At 38.8% G+C, this 19443-nt stretch overlaps 1 protein-coding gene across 1 annotated transcript in view; it reads right to left on the minus strand.

Moving 5' to 3' along the window:
• The window catches only part of sumo1 (small ubiquitin like modifier 1), a 39105-nt gene that overhangs the window by 14285 nt on the left and 5377 nt on the right, over positions 1-19443 (minus strand). Inside the window, exons 2-4 of the mRNA XM_060848531.1 lie at positions 11882-11953; positions 11699-11776; positions 357-428 (exon numbers count right to left, since the gene is read on the minus strand). Coding sequence (XP_060704514.1) covers positions 357-428; positions 11699-11776; positions 11882-11953 — 222 coding nt within the window. The remainder of the gene's footprint in view (positions 1-356; positions 429-11698; positions 11777-11881; positions 11954-19443) is intronic.

A 19443-nucleotide genomic window follows, 5' to 3' on the forward strand; every position in this document is an offset into this window, starting at 1 on the left:
TAACTGTAAAAAAAACTTAGCAAATGTCACTGAATTGAGAAACTGATTGCTCAGAGAAGCTCTGCAAACAATTGTTGAGGGTTACATTTTCACATTGATCTGATGCAACGTCATTTGTCTTCATTTGGGCTTTAAAAACATTTTGGCAGAGTTGAGAAAGTTTCATTTTGCATCTCACTGTGTAACAGTTTAATTGAGGAGCCAAATGCAGGAGATCATTCTAATCCCCAGCAATAACATCTCTCACCAAAATATAATAATCACCAAGTGTTGTTGCAATCTTCAGCAGCTCTCACAGCCTTTTCACTCGCTGCCCAAGATACAGGTACTTCGTCAGAAATAAAATTTTCCCATACCTCTTTAGGTGTTTGGTGATCTGTGATCCGCTGACCTTCAAACAAAAATCGAAGAGAATTTGGTGGAACTCCCTGCATCAAAAGAGGGGCAAAAATATACAAAATTAAAGTCTGCTTCAAGTAGGAATTTCTGACTTAGAAGTTTGTTTTTTCTTGTACTATTTGTAATTTGCTAAAAAGGACTCTTTGAAAAGCAGTTTGCAGGTTTATGCTATGATTTACCCAAAGCCAAAACTCACCTCTCACCAAAAAGGGAAAAAAAAGAGAGAGAAAAATGGAGGTCAGACATTTTATCATCCCTTGTAAGTAGTGAGCTTAAAAGCTGGATTAGTGGAGGTGTTTTCATCTTTGGATTGTGAGCAGGGTCAAGATTCCCACATGGTGTATTGCCTGTCTGGTGCTAAGGTAAAGGACATTTTGAATCCCCTCGAAAATATATTGGAGAGGGAGGGGGAGGATCCAATTGTGGTCCACATTGGCACCGACGGAGGCAAGAGGGAGTCGGGCAAAAAATGATTAGCTTGGCCTCAGTCATTGCAAAGATTTTACAGCCTATCAAAGGGATGAGATTGAGGAGTACATTGAAGTGCATAATTAAGCAAGGCTGAATCAGCACAGCTTCTTCAAGGAGAGGTCATTCCTAACAATTCTGTTAGAATTCTTTCAGGATGCAATAAGCAATGTTAGATAGAGAGCCAGTGGATGTCATCTATTTGGATTCCCAGAAGACAGTTGACAAGGTGCTGCACAGGAGGCTGCTTAATAAAAAGAAGAGACAACAACAAAAAAAAACAAAAGACTGCAGATACTGGAATCCAAAGTAGACAGGCAAGAGGCTGAAAGAACACAGCAGGCCAAACAGCATCAGGAGGTGGAGAAGTCAACATTTCAGGTGTAACCCTTCATCAGGCCCTGAAGGAGGGTTACACCAGAAAAGTTGACTTCTCCACCTCCTGATGCTGCCTGGTCTGTGTTCTTCCAGCCTCCTGTCTGTCTACTCTAAATAAAAGAAGAACCCATGGTGTTGGGTTCTGGCATGGAAAGAAGACTAGCTGACTGGCCGAAGACACAGATGGGGTGTCTTCCTGAAGAAGGGCTTAAGCCCAAAACGTCGATTCTCCTGCTCCTTGGATGCTGCCTGACCTGCTGCACTTTTCCAGCAACACATTTTTCAATGGTGGATAAAAGGGTCTTTTTTGGGAATGACAGCTAGTATCTAGGAGTTCCATAGAGGTCAGTGTTGGGACCACAGCTATTCATGCTATACATTTAACAATTTGGACAAAGTAACTAAGGGCATTGTTGTTACGTTTGCAGATGACAAAGACAGGTTTAGGGATAAGTAATGCTGCAGAAGCAGGGAGACATCTGAAGGTCTTCGACAGGCTGGAAGAATGGGCAAAGAAGTGGCAGATGAAATACAAATGTGGGAAATTGTAAAATTAAACATACTGGTCGGAAGAAGAGGTGTAGAATATTTGGTACGTGAGGAAAGGCTTCAGAAATCTGAAGCACAAAAGGGACTTGGGAGTCTTAGTTCATGATTCTCAAAGTTCAGTTGCAGGTTCAGTTGGCAAGGCAAATGTTGACACTGATTTCAAAAGGGCTAGAATACCATGGAGGCTGTGTAAGGCACCGGTGAGACCATACTTGGAATATTGAGAGCAATTTTGGGCCCTGTATCTAAGGAAGGATGTGCTAGCTTTGGAGGAGATCCAGATGAGGTTCACAAGAATGCTCTTAGGAAATCCATGTTGAAAAATCGTTGCTATAATAGTCATTTCTAGATTTTCTTCTGTTCTCTCCATTACTCAGAATTCCACTAAATTCCCTCCCACTGGTGTTAAGCTCACTTTTAATTCCTGGACATATTCTGCTCTCATTCTTAAAATTTGGAATTCCTGGCTATCTGTTATTATACTCTAAAGAGTATTGTGTCTAAGCAGAATTCAAATCCACACTTCTATGGGAGCTTAATTTCAATTAGTCACACTCCATAAAACTTGATCCACTGATTAGTGGCTCCCCAAAGTTTGGACAATCAATTCATACACAAGTCAAAATTAGTATAATCAGCACCCTGAGCATTCATTCCATTCACCCTCAGGCATCCTTTCAGATCACATTAAATTATAAGATTCCACCTTTCGTAGATAAATACCAGTGTCTACAATAGACTTGATTAAAAAAAACACAAAATGGCAGATTATATTTGCACTTTTTTCTTTCCCCAAAGCTATGAGCATCCTTTTTATGTATGTTCAAGTTTCTTAGAACTTGCCACCCTTCCACTTCAATAGAGATCTCTCATCTTTTAAAACTCTAATATCAATCCTCAGTTTTTCTTCACTCACATATTTCATTGAGTGTACAATATCCCATAGGGACTTATATTCAATGTAGCACTCAATGTACCTTGCTACTGAATTTCTTTCTTTAGAATTTGTTCTAATATTCTCACCAAGGAAAATTCTAAATCTACTGCCTCACCAACGGCATGCATCTCTGCCATAAAGATACAGTTTACTATTCTTCTGATCTTTTTGAGCTTTCCAAATGAAAGGCAACATTTATCTCCTTTTCCCACAGGAGAAACTACAAACCCTCCATACCCATGCCATAAAATAAAAGATCATCCACAAGCATCATAAAGATGTCTGAAAGTTGGCTCTTATGTTGACTGGATTATGCCATGTGCAGTCTTAATTGAAGGCAATCCAATTCTGGTAAGACAGACCTTACTGAGAAATACCAAAATCTAGAGGCATTATTTAAGACATATATACATTTATTCAACTACCAAAGCGTCCCCACTGCCTTTACCGCCCTTTCTGGAGGATGAAGAACCACTTTCGTCTTAAGCTGATTTCCTTGCAGAAATGCACATTTATTACCAATTGACAAAAGACAGGTGGAAGAATGACTAGTGCTGTGGAAGCAGGGAGATTTCTGAGGGATTTGGACAGTCTAGAAGAATAGGCAAAGAAGTGGCAGATGAAATTCAATTATGGGAAATTGTGAGATTAAACACATTGTTCAGAAGAAGAGGTATAGACTGTTGGGTAAATGAGGAAGGGCTTCAGAAATCTCAAGCACAAAAGGAACTTGGGAGTCCTAGTTCAGGCATTTGTTGCTAACAAATCTAAAAACAAAAATCAAAATAGTTTTTCCTGTTGTTGGTGAATCTCTAGATTTTGGTCCCCTCAGTTTTCTTCAAAATCTTGTGCCACTAGTCTTCCCTTAACCTTGTGTTCCATCAGATGATACCTTTGCGGTACACATCCAGCAATGACAGAGTTGGGTGTCCTCTATCTGCCATGTCTGTGTACACTCCAAATTCTCTTCAGCTCTGTAATTCTTGTTGTCTTGCATCTTTTATTAACTTGTCTTCTAGTTTGTTCATGGACACTAAAACTTCCCATCAAATGGGCTTCTGTTCCTCGTGGCATTCCTGGTTTGTATTTTTTCTTGTCTTCATTCAACTACACCTTCTAGCTAGTCTTCCCTCTTTCTGGACTGCTCCTTTTTGACCTCCCCCTCCTAATAATAGGATTGCATTCAATGTTAGGTGATCTCTTGCTAGAGGCATGTTCGCTCCATACCCACTGTTCGAGCTGATATCATGTTATCTTGCTGTGATGATGCTGCTCCTCTAACAAATCAGTTTGGCCTTAGGCAGAGGTGTCGATATGTCTGAACTGGTTATTTAATTATGGCCAACAGATACTGCCTAGGCAACAATCAGGTGAAAAAAGGTACTTTTAGGTTTGTTTATTTTTTTTTAAATTGTACAATGAATGGGGAGTGGCCAGTTCTCCTACCTCAGGTTTAAAACTTTGAAGCTGCTGATCAAAAAAAGCTACTGGGGAAAAAAAAAATTCCTGATTCCACAGAGCTTTTCTGGCTGACTCTCTCTCTACATCTTTCCTGTAAGAATCGGTTTGATTTTTCTTTTTTTTTGCCTAGAGTTTGTTTATGGGATGCTGCAGGAAATCAGAAAAGTTCGATTATGTCAGTCAGGTTTTCAAACCATTGTTATTCTAAATTCTGTTTTCCTTTGCATTTCATTCTATAGTCTGTAACTAAATTCTGTTTTGTTTAAAACTGAGCGGTTGGTCAACTGCATCATTCCCGGAATATCCACATTATACCTGCTTTAAAAACAAAGAAAAAAAAAGTTAGGGTCAGGGCTACATTCTTGACATGTTTTCAGGAGGTCTGGCCTGGTCCATAATACTTTTCTTCCAGCTTTGTACTCCATGCTCCCAAACTAGGGACAGCCTAACCAGTTCCTCTCATCCTAAACATTCCACCAGCTTTTATGTTTCCCACTTGTCTTCTCTGCTACACTTATAATAATCACATTTCACCATCAACTAACATCTTATGAATATTTGATTTTGATACCCACCTTTTGGCAGTTGTCATGTATAATAATTTTTTTCTGTCTTCACTAATAATCTTTCTAAGGCCGCTCCATTCCTTAAGCCCCTCTTTCACTTAAAATAAACCATATCTGCCAGATTGAAACTAGTTTCCATTAGCCTTATGTCACATCTTAAGGTTTTCTGAATTCTTTCTGACACATTGGCTTTAATGAAAGCCTTTCTACCTGAATGCAGTGCAACTAATTGTCGCTCCTTCCCACGATGTGGCTGATCACTTATTAGTGTTTGAAAACTTTTAGATTCCAACCAAAGGCTAACTCATGTGGTCTATATCCTCCTAATATTTGCAACAAATTCTTATGTGCAGCCAATGCTAGTGCAGGCAAAAAAAGTAAAGTTTGGCTTATTTAACAAAATTTTATGAACTATTTGGTCTGGTAATAAGTAATTTCATTTGCATAGCCCATTGCTTAATGGCTTTCTAAAACTGTATTCATATTTATTACATTCACACTCTGACACATCTGAATTTATCACTGGCAAATTATTATTGAGAAAGTTTGCTGGGTGGTCCAAGTCTGGTCCTTATATACATTTCCATTAACTTAACCACAATTATTTTACCTTAATTGTGCAGTATTGTTGAATGACAAAATCTGGTTTGTAAATCTACAAAATGTGAAATGAAAATGCTTTATTCTATAACTCAATGCATAGCCACTTCCACATCAAAATCTCTTGCCAACAGCAGAATTACTATAACTGATGATGGTGATCTTTGATATTTCTTAAAAATCTCACATTTGTTACTTATTTCTTCTTTAAGCCAGTTGTACACCTCATTCCTTATTCCTGTATTATTGACAAAAAATTTAATCTTAGAGAAGGAGAAGAACAAATTGCCTCAGTAATTTTAACAATTGACTTTTTACCTTCTAAATTTCTACCCTCCATGTCAATAACACTGCTTTAATTTATTTTATGTTCCATTAAAAGGAACACAATAGTGTCCCCGACTGCTTATGGTCTACTTCATTACGGTATTTCAACAAGGCTACTACACCTGTGTTGAAAACATTTGATTCTTGCTATTTTACAAGGCATAACCACTCTTTTCAAAGATTGCAATGTGATATAATTCCAAAATCTGACATTGGTGTAACTCTCAATTTCCTGAATTTTGTCATGATCCTTTTTGCTCACAAATCAGGTAGCTTTTAGCCAGTCTATTTCATGCACAGTAGGAGCAAGTCTACTGTTCTATACTGTATTATTTTCAGACTTTGTAACCAAACATTCGCTTTTGGGCTGAAACTTCTCGTTACCAAACATGGATTGTGTCAGTCCCTCTGTTCTACCTTCCTTATAAGTATCAAAACAAAATAATTAACATATATTTGTCACCTTCCATCACTCTCTAGGTGGAATTAAAAATCAGGAATGCTCCAGACACAGGACTGGAGATACATCAGAGCTGTAGGACTGGAGAATGTAACAGAAGTGGGAAAGAATTAGGATACGGAGGCATTTAAAAACAAGCAAAGGATTTTCAGAATAAAAGTACTGCTTAATCAGAAGTCAACCAGGATTTGGTGCAAGTCGCAATATGGTAGAGAGGTTGGGATGAGTTTAGAATTCTGGAGAATGGAAGATGGTGCGCAGCCAGCATGGCATGAAATACTCATCAACTTGTGAGGTTTGACTGAGTGCTTCAGCAGCTTTTGAATTGAGTTGAGGCAAGGGTTGAGTCAGGCAATGCTAGAGAGGTGGAAGGTAGGTAGACTTAGCAATAATAATGTGGATACACAATTGATGGTCATCTTGGCACCAAGGCTGAACACCCACATCTTTTGGCATCAGATAGTCCCCAGAGACAGAAATGGAGTCAGTTGCTGGGAAAAAGAGAAGTGATGGCGGAGACTGAAGACAATATATTGGCCATCACAATATGTAGTTAAGAGAAATTTCTGTATGTTGCAGTCAGACAACTCAGAAGCAGTTGAGAAATCGAGAAAGGTAATGGTATTATAGAAGTGTGGCATCAATATTTACACTGATGCATAGTCTTGCTGTCTTTGAGGACACTGTTGTCATGTGGATAAGAGGGAGACCTTGTTTTTCTAATTTAAGAAGTATCAATCTCTTCCAAAGCTCTACTCAAACTGAAATTTAAAAAATTTCCAAATAAGAAATGCAAATAGGCTGTAGGGCACAGACTGTAGCTATGACAACTCTGGTTTAGCTTACTAAATATGGCAAGTCTCGAAATAAGGAATTGTAACGGCATTGATGAGAAAAAAAAAAATCAACATGTTCACTACAATGTATATTTTTCAACAATAGGGGGAAATGGGTCTGGGTGAGTTACTCTTCGGAGGGTCGGTGTGGACTTGTTGGGCCGAAGGGCCTGTTTCCACACTGTAGGGAATGAAATGAAATGAAATTATATTATCACTGAGGAAAATGGAGAGTTACCTAGCTAGCCAACATAATGGTATCAAATCAACACAAGCATACAATGAATCCAAATCATGTTTACATTACAAATAACTCAACAGCCAAGCACTGCCAGACTCAAGAATAACTCCCAGTCAACTATTCTGATTGTATGATTAGCTGTTGACATTTAAATATTTATTCTTAAAAGTGGAAGAGAAACAGAATGAATACAGAACCAATGCAATAGCTTTATTTTTCAAAAATGATGATGTCTTAATATGTGCTTTATTATTTTCACAATTTATCAACTTAGCTGAAAAATACAGTGTTCAGTGGATTGATCTGGTATTCAATATCTAGAAAAGCAAATCAGTGATCCCTACTTCTTGAAAACTTATGGTAATCATGTGTATTACAGCAAAGGAAAAACCTTTCACAGTAGGATTCCATGTGATGCTGTCGAAAACAAGATAATAGACAGTACAGCCAGCCTTAGCTCAAGCTTAGACCTGTGAGCCTTACTTCAATTGTGGGTAAAATATTGGAAAGGGTTACAAGAGATAGGATTTATCGTTTGGAGAGGAATAAGTTGATGAGGGTTAGTCAACACAGTTCTGGCAATGGTAGGTCGTGTTCACAAACCTTATTGAGTTCTTGGAGAAGGTGACTAAACAAGTGGATGAGGGTAAAGCACTTGATTTGGTGTTTGATTAGGTTCCCCACTGTAGGCTAGTGCACAAAAAACAGAGACATGGGATTGAGAGTGATTTAGCTGTTTGGATCAGAAATTGGCTAGCTGAAAGAAAATGGTGGTGGTTGATGGGAAATATTCATCCTGGAGTTCAGTTACTAGTGAGGTACCGCAAGGATCTGTTTTGGGTCCACTATTGTTTGTCATTTCATATTAAAAAATGACCTGGATGAGAGTCTAGAAGGATGGGTTAGTATATTTGCGGATGACACTAAGGTCAGTAGAGTTGTGGATAGTGACAAAGGATATTGTAGGTTACAGAGAGACATAGATAAGCTGCAGAGCTGGGCTAAGTGGTGGCAAATGGAGTTTAATGTGGAAAAGTGTGAAGTGATTCACTTTGGTATGAGTAACAGGAACCAGGTACATAGATCCTTGATAGTTGCCAACCAGGTTGATAGGTTTAAGAAGGGATATGGTGTGTTAGTTTTTACTGGTAGAGGGATTGAGTTTCGAAACCATGAGATCATGCTGTAGCTGTACAAAACTCTGGTGCGGCCACGTTTTGAGAATTGCATACAGTTCTGGTCACTGCATTAAAGGGAAGATGTGGAAGGTTCAGAGGATATTTGACTAGGATGTTGCCTGGTATGGAGGGACGGTGGCACGGTGGCACAGTGGTTAGCACTGCTGCCTCACAGCGCCTGTAGACCCGGGTTCAATTCCCGACTCAGGCGACTGACTGTGTGGAGTTTGCACGTTCTCCCCGTGTCTGCGTGGGTTTCCTCCGGGTGCTCCGGTTTCCTCCCACAGTCACAAAGATGTGCGGGTCAGGTGAATTGGCCAAGCTAAAATTGCCCATAGTGTTAGGTAAGGGGTAAATGTAGGGGTATGGGTGGGTTGCGCTTCGGCGGGTCGGTGTGGACTTGTTAGGCCGAAGGGCCTGTTTCCACACTGTAAGTCTAATCTAAAAAAAGTCTTATGAGCAAAGGCTGAGGGACATGAGGCTGTTTTCGTAAGCGAGAAGGAGGTTGAGAGGCTACGTAATTGAGACATAAGTTTATCAGAGGGTTAGATAGGTTGGACAGTGAGAGCCTTTTTCCAAGGATGGCGATGGCTATCACGAGGGGACATTGCTTTAAATTGAGGGGTAATAGACATAGGACAGATGGGAGAGGTAGTTTCTTTACTCAGAGTAGTAGGGGCATGGAACACACTGCCTGCAACAGTAGTAGACTTGCCAACTTTAAGGGCATTTAAATGGTCATTGGATAGACCTATGGATGAGAATGGAATAGTGCAGGTTAGATGGGCTTCAGACTGTTTCCACAGATTGGTGAAACATCAAGGGCCTTAGGGCCTGTACCGAGGCATACCGTTCTATGTTCCAAGTGACCACAGAATTTAGACACTTGTACGTGTGTTCATGTTGATTTGATGCCATTATGCCAGCTAGCTTGGTAGCTCTCAATGGCTGCTGAAGGACTGTTTTCAGATTACACATTAAACCAAGATCATATCCACCCTTTCAGGTAGACATCCAAAATGACCATGCAGTTTATGGAAAACAATATGCATATTCTCCTAGGGTGTAATGTATGCCCAAGTGCAATACAGCTTTGGAAGCAGGTGAGATGCTTAATCAGGTTAGAGTGTTTTGGGGGTGAGTGAGACTCCATTAAGTCTAAAGCTTGAAGATCTCAATCAAGATCCTTAAGTAGACAATTAATGCCCACTTAAGGGATTCCTCACGTCACATCTGGTATTCAGAAGTTGGTGGAGCATATGCCTCTTGGAAAGCCTGAAAGATAAGCCCTATAGAGTTTGTTAACAGATTATTGGATTGGAAGAGACACATTTTCTTCACTCAAAGACAGTCAATGCATTGCAGTGATTTAAAACTGAGAAGAGGCACCACCATGAGCTACCCTTTGCCCTTCTAACCATCAACATTCTGGTGCCAAAGAAAGTCATGCAGCATGCCTCAATGACTACAACCTGGTGGCTCTGACCTGGACAATTATGAAGTACTTTGAAAGGTTAGTCATAACTCACATCAACCCCAGCCTACCAAATTGCCTGGATTCTTCACAATTCACCAACAGCAATATCCTTGTAAATCTTTTCTGCACCCTCAAGTTTAACAATATCCTTCCTATAGAAGGGTGACCAGAACTGTACACTGAAAAATGGCCTCACCAATGCCATGTACAGCTGCAACATAATATCCCAACACCTAAGCTCATCATTCTGACCAATGAAGGCAACAGTGTCAAATGCCTTCTTCACCATCTTGTCTACCTGAAACTCCACTTTCAAGGAACTATGCACCTGTGGCCCTAGGTTTCTGTTTGGCAACACTCCTCAGGGCCCTGCCAGTAGCTGTGCAAGTCCAAAGCGGTTTTGCCTTCCCAAAATACCTCACATTTACATAAATTAAACTCTATCTTCCACTCCTGGCCCATTGGCCCATCTGATCAAGGTCCTGTTGTACTCGGAGATAATCTTCTTCACTGTCCCCTATACCACCTATTTTGGTGTCATCTGCAAACTTACTAAAACATGTCTCCTACATTCACATCCAAGTCATTCATATAAACCCCATACAGATCCTTTTAGCACACCACTGGTCACAGGTTTTCAGTCTGAAAAGCAACTCTCTTCTCTTTTAAATGTAAGATGCAACCAAAATGCCAACCCCCGCCCCTCCATCAGACACTCCAGGACAGGGACAGTGCTGGGTTAACCACAGATTTAAGCTTGCTCTATTTCCTTAAAACAGAAAAGAGAAAGTTGCCCTAATTCTTGACCTGAAATAAAGTTTCAGAGATTCTGGAAAAATAAAAGAAAAATACATAAATAAACAAGGAAAAAGGTTTTCCTCAGCTTCCATCAACCACTATTGCGGTATGGACAATAAGGGGTTGAAATGTGAAATAAACATTTGACTTAATCAAACACAAGGGAGACTAAAAATCAAACCCCTTCAACTCCATCCTCATCAAACATTCCCAGGACTGGGTCAGCAATGGTCTAATAGAGGTAAGTGTTGCTCTACCAATTGCAAATGAAAGCAAAGTTCCCTTTACACTGACCTCAAATACCTCTGGGACAGGGACAAATACCTGGTTAAAATAAAAGCCCATCTTGGTTCTTTCATGGGGTCCAAAGTCAATACAAAATGGTAAATTAAAACCGCCCTCTTCCTGCGGAAACAAAAAACCATTTCAAAATAACATTACCCAGGTTAATGCACTCCAGCCCCTGCAGTGCACAGTGGTCACAAAAGGCCTCCATCTTACCGATGAACACCATGTACTCCTGCTCCAGAAAGCAGTCATAACCGCAAAAGAGGGGCAGATAATCAGAACAGTCGAGCCTTTCGTTGGCTCACTGCCTGGACCTGATAATGACCATCTTGACCAGGTTCACAGGCGAAGCCACGAGACAAAACATAGACTTGCCCACTCCTCCCTGTGCCATGTGCCCGTCTGGAATGTGGGGCTGAAGTGCAAGCAAAATTTCAACAGCAGCATCTTTTAAAAGAAAACCAAAAAGAAAAAAGTGGCTACAAACGGATGCATGGAACATAAATGTGAAAGTTTTCTCCAGGCCACAGAATGTGCATATAGTCTGGTACTGGTAAATTTCCTCAGTCGTAAGTTGCATGGAACAGACGCATGCAGCACTCTCCACCCCAGATCTCCAATGTAACAGAGGAAGATCTCTTTGCAGACAGTGTTGAATAGTCTAACACTATTGTAAAGATGTTTGAGATTGCTTATCTGCCTGCTTTAAAACAGGACTTCTCCCTTGGCTCTCACCTGTCGCTGACAGTAGGACTCCTTCAGCTTTCTTAGTTGCGTGGTCATTTTCACTTTGAAATGGATCTCACTGTTGTCCTGCAAAAAAAAGTGTTTATTTTGTAGTTCCTAGTTTCCATTTGTTGTACAACAGCAGAACTAAATAAGACAAAGATATTCAATGACAATGACAATGACACTGACCTGGCCTATAACTTTTAACTTAATGTATTCGCCATCCTTCTTTTCTCCTGTTTGGCTGGAAGGCTTTGCCTCCTATTCACAATACAGAAAAAAGGAAAATTTTGGTCAGAACAATTTTATTTTCAAAATCACTTTGTACAGCATCCGGTTGCCTAGATCAGCGATCAGCTCAATTGTCCCTTTAGTGTTAGCAATGTATCACAATGACATTTGCGTTTTAAATACACAAGAAACATGAAAGAAATCATACCAGAGTTTTTTTAATATTAAAATTTTAGGAAACAATATAGCAAAAATGTTACATACCAGCAGATAAAGTTAAATGTCTAGATGCAACTAGCACTCATTTAGCTAGTGCTTGCTGCAATCACAAAATGCTGTTTCGTAGCAGACATAAAACATTACTTTATTCTTACTAAAGGAGCATGCAAACAAGTCCTACTGTAGCAGCCCAAGGCACCACTAATGCTAGCACATGTACCAAATGTGATATTTTCCCATTTGAGTGGTATATTAACATTGTTTAGTTATATTAAACCAAATGTTATTTATTAATGCTATAAACCGAAAAAACTAGCAATGAATAATTTAGAAATACTCAAGAACAAAATTCAAATTTGGATTTTCACATTTTTCTAGCATGTATGCCTGGGTTTCTTTAGAAATGTATCCACAGTGCAGCATTTACATTATTCTATATTCTAAAGTGACACCATGAAAGACAAGACAAATGGTTTTGCTATCTCAAAATGAAATGGGGCTTCAAGTGAAACATAGCAAGCAAGTGCCTACCATGCCTGAATCATTTATCTCGAAATCAAAGATTATTTCCTCAGCACATAATGCAAAAAGCTTCCATTATTAGAAAATTTAAATATTGTGTGACAAAAGACTGCCAGTTTACTGTATTACAGTACATACCTGGTCAATTATAAAGATAGAAAACACCTCAGACCAACTGATTTATAGCCAAGCAAACTACTGAACTAGCAAGTGGCATAAAAGTTCACAACTCTCAACCTTGCATGTACATATAACAAGAAAATGTAACAATTAAGACACAAATAGCATAGCAGCTATAAAATTATGGCTGTACCACGTTTCTACATTTTATTTAGTTAACAGTAACACTTAATCTAATGTTCATACTTAAATCTTGTGTTCTGATTACCCATTCTTTGCAGATGTGGAATTGGTCACAGTTTAATACGATGGTGATGTCAGTCACAATTCCTTCAAGCATTACACACTCAGTGTCTTTGTGAAAGCCACTTTCTTTATTATGGAGCTCTCTGCAGGGGAGAATGAGAGATAGGCACACAGAGCAAGCTGGTGACAAGCCAAGAGAAAGAAAGAATAGGGATAACAAGAGGGGACCCTAGAAAAAGTGAACATTCTTGCATGTTTCCAGATTGAGGTAACTGAAACATGATAAGGAGAAACAACTTAGCAGAGAAATAGCTATTATGGGGAAAACAGCAAAAATCAAAAGACAGTTAGGGAGATTAAGAAACAAATAAAACACAGCAAACTGGACTCAGCTCCCATACAAATAATGTTTTTGCTGTTAGAAAGTTACTTTTAGATGATCACCCGTTGTGTTTTACAATATTTTCCAAAACTAAATCCTAGTTCCTTGAATTTCTTAGCTTATCAATTAAAACCAGCTTCATCACCACCTGCAAATTGAAAATATTAAATGTAATATTTCAGTAAAAAAGGATGGTTACGACCGAGAAACACCTTAATACTCAGACAACACCCCTATGGCACCAGTAGGAGTCGTGTGGTTTATATATAAAAGACTGTGCTTTCTAAAGGGCTAGCAAATTGATGGTCACTTGAACCACATGTTCAAAACCAACAGTGAAAGAATAATTGTTTCTTCAAAAGGGCTTATGTACTTGCAGAATATGGTGTTTAAACTCATTTTAAAAAAGGTTAATGTTTCAAGTATGGCCCTATGTTAGAAAAGTGGCCTGCTCATTTTATTGATCCTTGATTATTTGTTGATTCAAGTTAGGCACAAGGATGGGGAAAAGCTTGAGCAAATGCAATCCGTTTCACTACCTTCTGTTTCAGGGTTATTCCTATGAGATTGAAGGTGACAAAAGCCATGAGGAAATAAGTAAACTCAACTGAATTAGAGTCATAGAGATGCACAGCATGGAAACAGACCCTTCAGTCCAACTCATCCATGCTGGCCCGATATCCCAACCCAATCTTGTCCCACCTGCCAGCACCTGGCCCATCTTCCTCCAAATCCTTCCTATTCATATACCCATCCAAATGCCTCTTAAATGTTGCAATTGTACCAGCCTCCATCACTTCCTCTGGCAGCTCATTCCATACACGTATCACCCTCTGCGTGGAAAAGTTGTCCCTTAGTTCTCTTTTATATCTTGCCACTCTCACCATAAACCAATGCCTGCTAGTTCAGGACTCCCTCACCCCAAGAAAGAGACTGTCTAATTATCTTATCCATGCCCCTCATGATTTTATAAACCTCTGTAAGGTCACCCCTAAGCCTGCGACGCTCTAGCAAGTTTGAGGGACATGATTTCCCACGCACAAAGCCATGTTGACTATCCGTAATCAGTCCTTGCCTTTCCAAATACATGTACATTCTGTCCCTCAGGATTCCCTCCAACAACTTGTCCACCACAGAGGTCAGGCTCACTGGTCTATAGCTCCCTGGCTTGTCCTTACCACCTTTCTTAAACAGATTTTATTCATTTTGATGCGTTTCAAGACATCCAGCACTTCCTCCTGTGATATGGACATTTTTCCAATATGTCACCATCTACTTCCCTACATTCTATACATTACATGTCCTTTTCCACAGTAAATACTGATGTAAAATACTTGTTTAGTATCTTTCCCATCTTCTGCTGCTCCGTAAAAAAGCCACCTTGCTGATCTTTGAGGGGCCCTATTCTCTCCCTAGTTACCCTTTTGTCCTTAAATGTATTGTAAAAGCCTTTGGATTCTCCTTAATTCTATTTGCCAAAGCTATCTCATGTTTGCTTTTGCTCTCCTCATTTCTCTCCCAAGTATACCCCTATTGCCTTTATACTCTAAGGATTCACTCCATCTGTTGTGTCTATACCAGACATGTGCTTCCTTCTTTTTCTTCACCAAACCCTCAATTTCTTTAGTCATCCAGCATTCCCTACACCTACCAGCCTTTCCTTTCACCCGAACAGTAATATACTTTCTCTGGACTCATTATCTCATTTCTGAAGGCTTCCCATTGTCCAGCCATCCCTTTACCTGCGAACAGCTGTGCCCAATCAGTTTTTGAAAGTTCTTGTCTAATATTGTCTAAATTGGCCTTTCTCCAATTTAGAACTTCAATTTTTAGATCTGGTCTATTCTTTTCCACCATTATTTTAAAACTAATAGAATTATGGTCGCTGGCCCCAAAGTGCTCCTTCACAGATCTATCAGTCACCTGCCCTGCCTTATTTCCCAAGAGTAGGTCAAGCTTTTCATCTTTTCTTATAGGTACATCCACATATTGAATCAGAAAATTTTCTTGTACACATTTAACAAATTCCTCTCCATCTAAACCCTAAACACTATGGCAGTCCCAGTCTAAATGTTTGTAAAGTTCAAATACCCTACCATAACCACTCTATTATTCTTGCAAATAACTGATATCTCCTTACAAATTTGTTCAATTTCCCTCTGACTCATAGGGGGTCTGTACAATCTAAAGATAATTCTGGGTCAACTATACTGCCATTTTAGATTTCTTGCTTTGGCAAAATAAAGTATGCTTGAATCCTGGAATACAAATACTCTGCATTATTTCCTGAAATATGTAATATTTTTGAGTGACACTCTAAAAGCAAAATATTAATAGATGCCAGACATGTTTGAAACTTGTGACTTGGGGATACAGTTAATAATCAAAACGGAGACTGGATCAAAACAAAATTATGTTACAGGTGGTTGTTGTGTGATGTATACATTGTTAGAACCAATACTTGCCTTTTTCATTTCTCACTCCACACCATGTTCCATTTAACATGTCAATAACAAATGGTACGCATTCATCTGCGACAAACTGATTTTCTCATATTATGCAAGTATATACGACAGTGTAAATAATGAGGAGATTATACAGATCACTCTAGATGACTCTTTAGCATTAGCTTGCTGTCTCTCCATGGATGCTATCTGACCAGCTGCAATCTCCAGCAAATGTTGTTTTCAGTAGATTCCGCCATCTGCAGTAATTTGCTCCTGCTATGACCTTCCTACTAGCAAAGACAACCAGACTGAGTAATGAAGAATACTACCGATTCAATTACGTTGGTTAAAATACAAAGAAAAGTCAAGTATACCTACGAAAGAAAATTTGTTTGAATTTGAATATTAAAAATGGAGCAGGAGTGGACAATGTACTCGTATTGAAACTGAATGCAGTTTCAATATAAGTGTGAGAGAACTTTCAGAAATTGAAAAAGGTAGTGGCTCAAGTTCAAGAAGTTAAAAGGTGTTGGGAGCTCTTTTGGGAAAAGAGGAAGATCTTTTGGGAAAATTTTTCCTGCTTTTTGAACAATTACTCTGAGATTGATGGAAAAAATTGGATATTGGTTTTCATATTTTATCCAGTATTTTGTTATCATACATTTCCTTGGTAATTCTATTTAACTGCAAAATTAGGAGGAATTTTTTTTTAAATTTGGCATTTATCTACATTCAAAGAAAAAAAAACACAATACTTAAGCAATATAAGCTTCTTCAAGATAAACTTTGCCTCCTCCATCCTCTACTCATTGTGAAATGACAAAGATTTAACTTGCTCTCAATAATTTTCCAACAACACTCCTCTGTTAATGATTAAAAACAAGTAACAGAAGCCAAGAGTGACAGCTTTTAGGCGACTTTTCTCTGCTTACTTAACATAATCTCCTGTCGTGTGACAAGGGTTGAGCATCATAGACAGTACATCTTGTCCAGGACTTCAAATGCAAACATACATAGAAGAATGCAATAAAGACCATTATTCCAGAACTATTAAAGTGCAGGACTTCTGTATCACAAACATAATTACCCTGCATGATCTGTGGTTCGGTGTTCAATGACAGAAATTTAAAAGTAGAAGCAAGAACATATTAAAGTGGAGGAAACTGGTCTGTTGTTATTAGACAAGGCTACCTTCCTAGAGCCATAAGTATTAATTCTTCTATTTGTGGAACAGATTTTTGATGTTATTTTCCTTGTGGCAAAATCTCAACTGAGCAAAGGGCAACCTGACTTTATTAAAGTTAAGTCATGTTTGGTTAATCCAGTTGATTTTTAAAAAGCACAAACAAATAAACTAGGAAGTGTGTATGGATGTCATCTAGATATTTTCTACTTCACCTGTTCACAGCACTGGATCAGGTGGGCCTGGACTCTGGGCTGCTTCTGGTGCTTCAAGACTTCTGTGGATGGCATCTATATTGGCTTGCAGATGGCATACAATAAAGTTCTATACAAAAGAGTAATGGCATAAAAGACAAAAAGATAGCCTTTTGACTGTTTAAATGTTTGGGAGGCCAAAAAGTGGGTATAAAGGGCAAGTGCTTAGATTGAATGTTATTTTCTTCAGATATATTATTGCCTTAGTAGAGGAAGGTAAAGGGTGGAGTACGCAATTTTACAGTATTAAGACAGTAAATAATACAGGTGGAGGCAATGGTGTAACAATATCATCAGGCTAACAATCCAAATCCCCAGGGTGTCATGGGGACAGATTCAAATACCACGAGGACGAAATAGGAATTCATAAAAGATAAACCTAAACCTAATGGCAACCACTTAACCACTCAGGATTGTCAAAAAAAAAACCCATCTTTATCACTAACATATTTTAGGTAAGGAATTCTGCAATCCTTCTCTGGTCTGGCTTACATGTGACTCCAGACCGAAATGCAGATATCAAAAAGATTAGGGAGCCCAAGACACAAATCATTTAAAGTGCAAAGACATTTACCAAGAGTAGTCAACTGGAATAAATGTAATGTTGGCCTTTCAGAGATGGCTGGACAAGAAATGGGAGAAAGTGATGCTTCAGCTATCTAGAGTCTGAGTCAAATACAACTGAGTACTGCATTCAGTTTAGGACATTGCCATCTCAGTAAGATACAAGTGTAAAATAGATACCCAAGAGCAATACTAATATTTACAGTATCCACATTGCCTTCACAATTTAGCAAAGTTGGTAATATTGTTTTTATTGTCTAAAATTTCTGACCTGAAGAATAACCTGAACCTAAGGCTTTTACAGTGTGAAACTGATTTGACAGTTTCAAATGCATCAACCCTATTCCTTCCAGAGGTAGAATCAAGAACAACAGTATATAACCTCAGAATAAGATTAAAAATGACAACATCAGGTCACAGTCCAATGTGTTTATTTGGAATAGTGGCTTTTGGAGTGCTGTTCTTTCATCAGATAGCTAGTGGGGCAGCATCAGAGGACACAACTTATAGCAAAAGATCATTGTCATTTTTCACACAGAGGGTGGTACATTATGGAATGAGCTGCCAGAGGAAGTGGTGGAGGCTGGTACAATTACAACATTTAAGAGGCATTTGGATGGGTCTATGAATAGGAAGGGTTTGGAGGGATATGGGTCGGGTGCTGGCAGGTGGGACTAGATTGGGTTGGGATATCTGGTTGGCATGAACGGGTTGGACCAAGAGTCTGTTTCCATGCTGTACATCTCTATGACTCTACAACTCATTTAAATGATGCGATATATTGAACAAACCTAGATTGCTGTTAAGTCTTTCAACTTTTACAATGGGTTGTAGGTTTTGATTGTTAAGACAGTGAACCTTTCTGCTAATGAAATCAAATACGCAGTAAAGCTCACTTCGTCTCGTAATCTGTTAAAGTATGAGTAACAGAGAACTCCCAAATTCTGCTATGCAAGGAAAGATATTAATTTATTCTTTAAAAGAGTGAGCATTAAACAACAACTATTCACAATTCTAAGCCGCCCCTTTCTCTTAACTGCTTGTTTTCTCCCCCAACTCTATAACATACTGTGCCAATAAAAACCTATTATAAAAATCATAAATCAGCTTAATTTCAAAAGCACACAGCAGCTATTGTCTCCAGTGTCTTTTTCTTTTCGGGTGAAGATCCCCCTAGGTCATCTTCTGTCTTTTACTGCAAAAGATGTTTCACATAAAAGAAGGTACCTTTGATAGAAAGTGTTTTGAATAGCAGTCTTTCTTGATGGCAGTTACTCTCGGTCTGACTTTCAAAATGCCTGCTTTCATTAAAATACTCAAAACAAACATCTAATTGGTTCGTGGTTGGCAAAAACAATAAATTCAAACTCGACTGGGGTTTTAGTATCCTGCATCATAATTTAAAATGATTGACAACAATTTAAATTTAGCCAAAATAGCAACCACCTCAGGTATCTATTTCACAGTTAAATGTTAAATATTTTCAATTTTCCAGTACACGCTGGGACTCCTAGCTCATCATATGACAGGTGCGTGTTATCTCTCGGTGTAAAACAGCATACACTCTCTCAAAAAAAGTACAG

The sequence above is a fragment of the Hemiscyllium ocellatum genome, chromosome 32 (genome assembly GCF_020745735.1).
Source record: "Hemiscyllium ocellatum isolate sHemOce1 chromosome 32, sHemOce1.pat.X.cur, whole genome shotgun sequence".
Classification (NCBI taxonomy): domain Eukaryota; kingdom Metazoa; phylum Chordata; class Chondrichthyes; order Orectolobiformes; family Hemiscylliidae; genus Hemiscyllium; species Hemiscyllium ocellatum.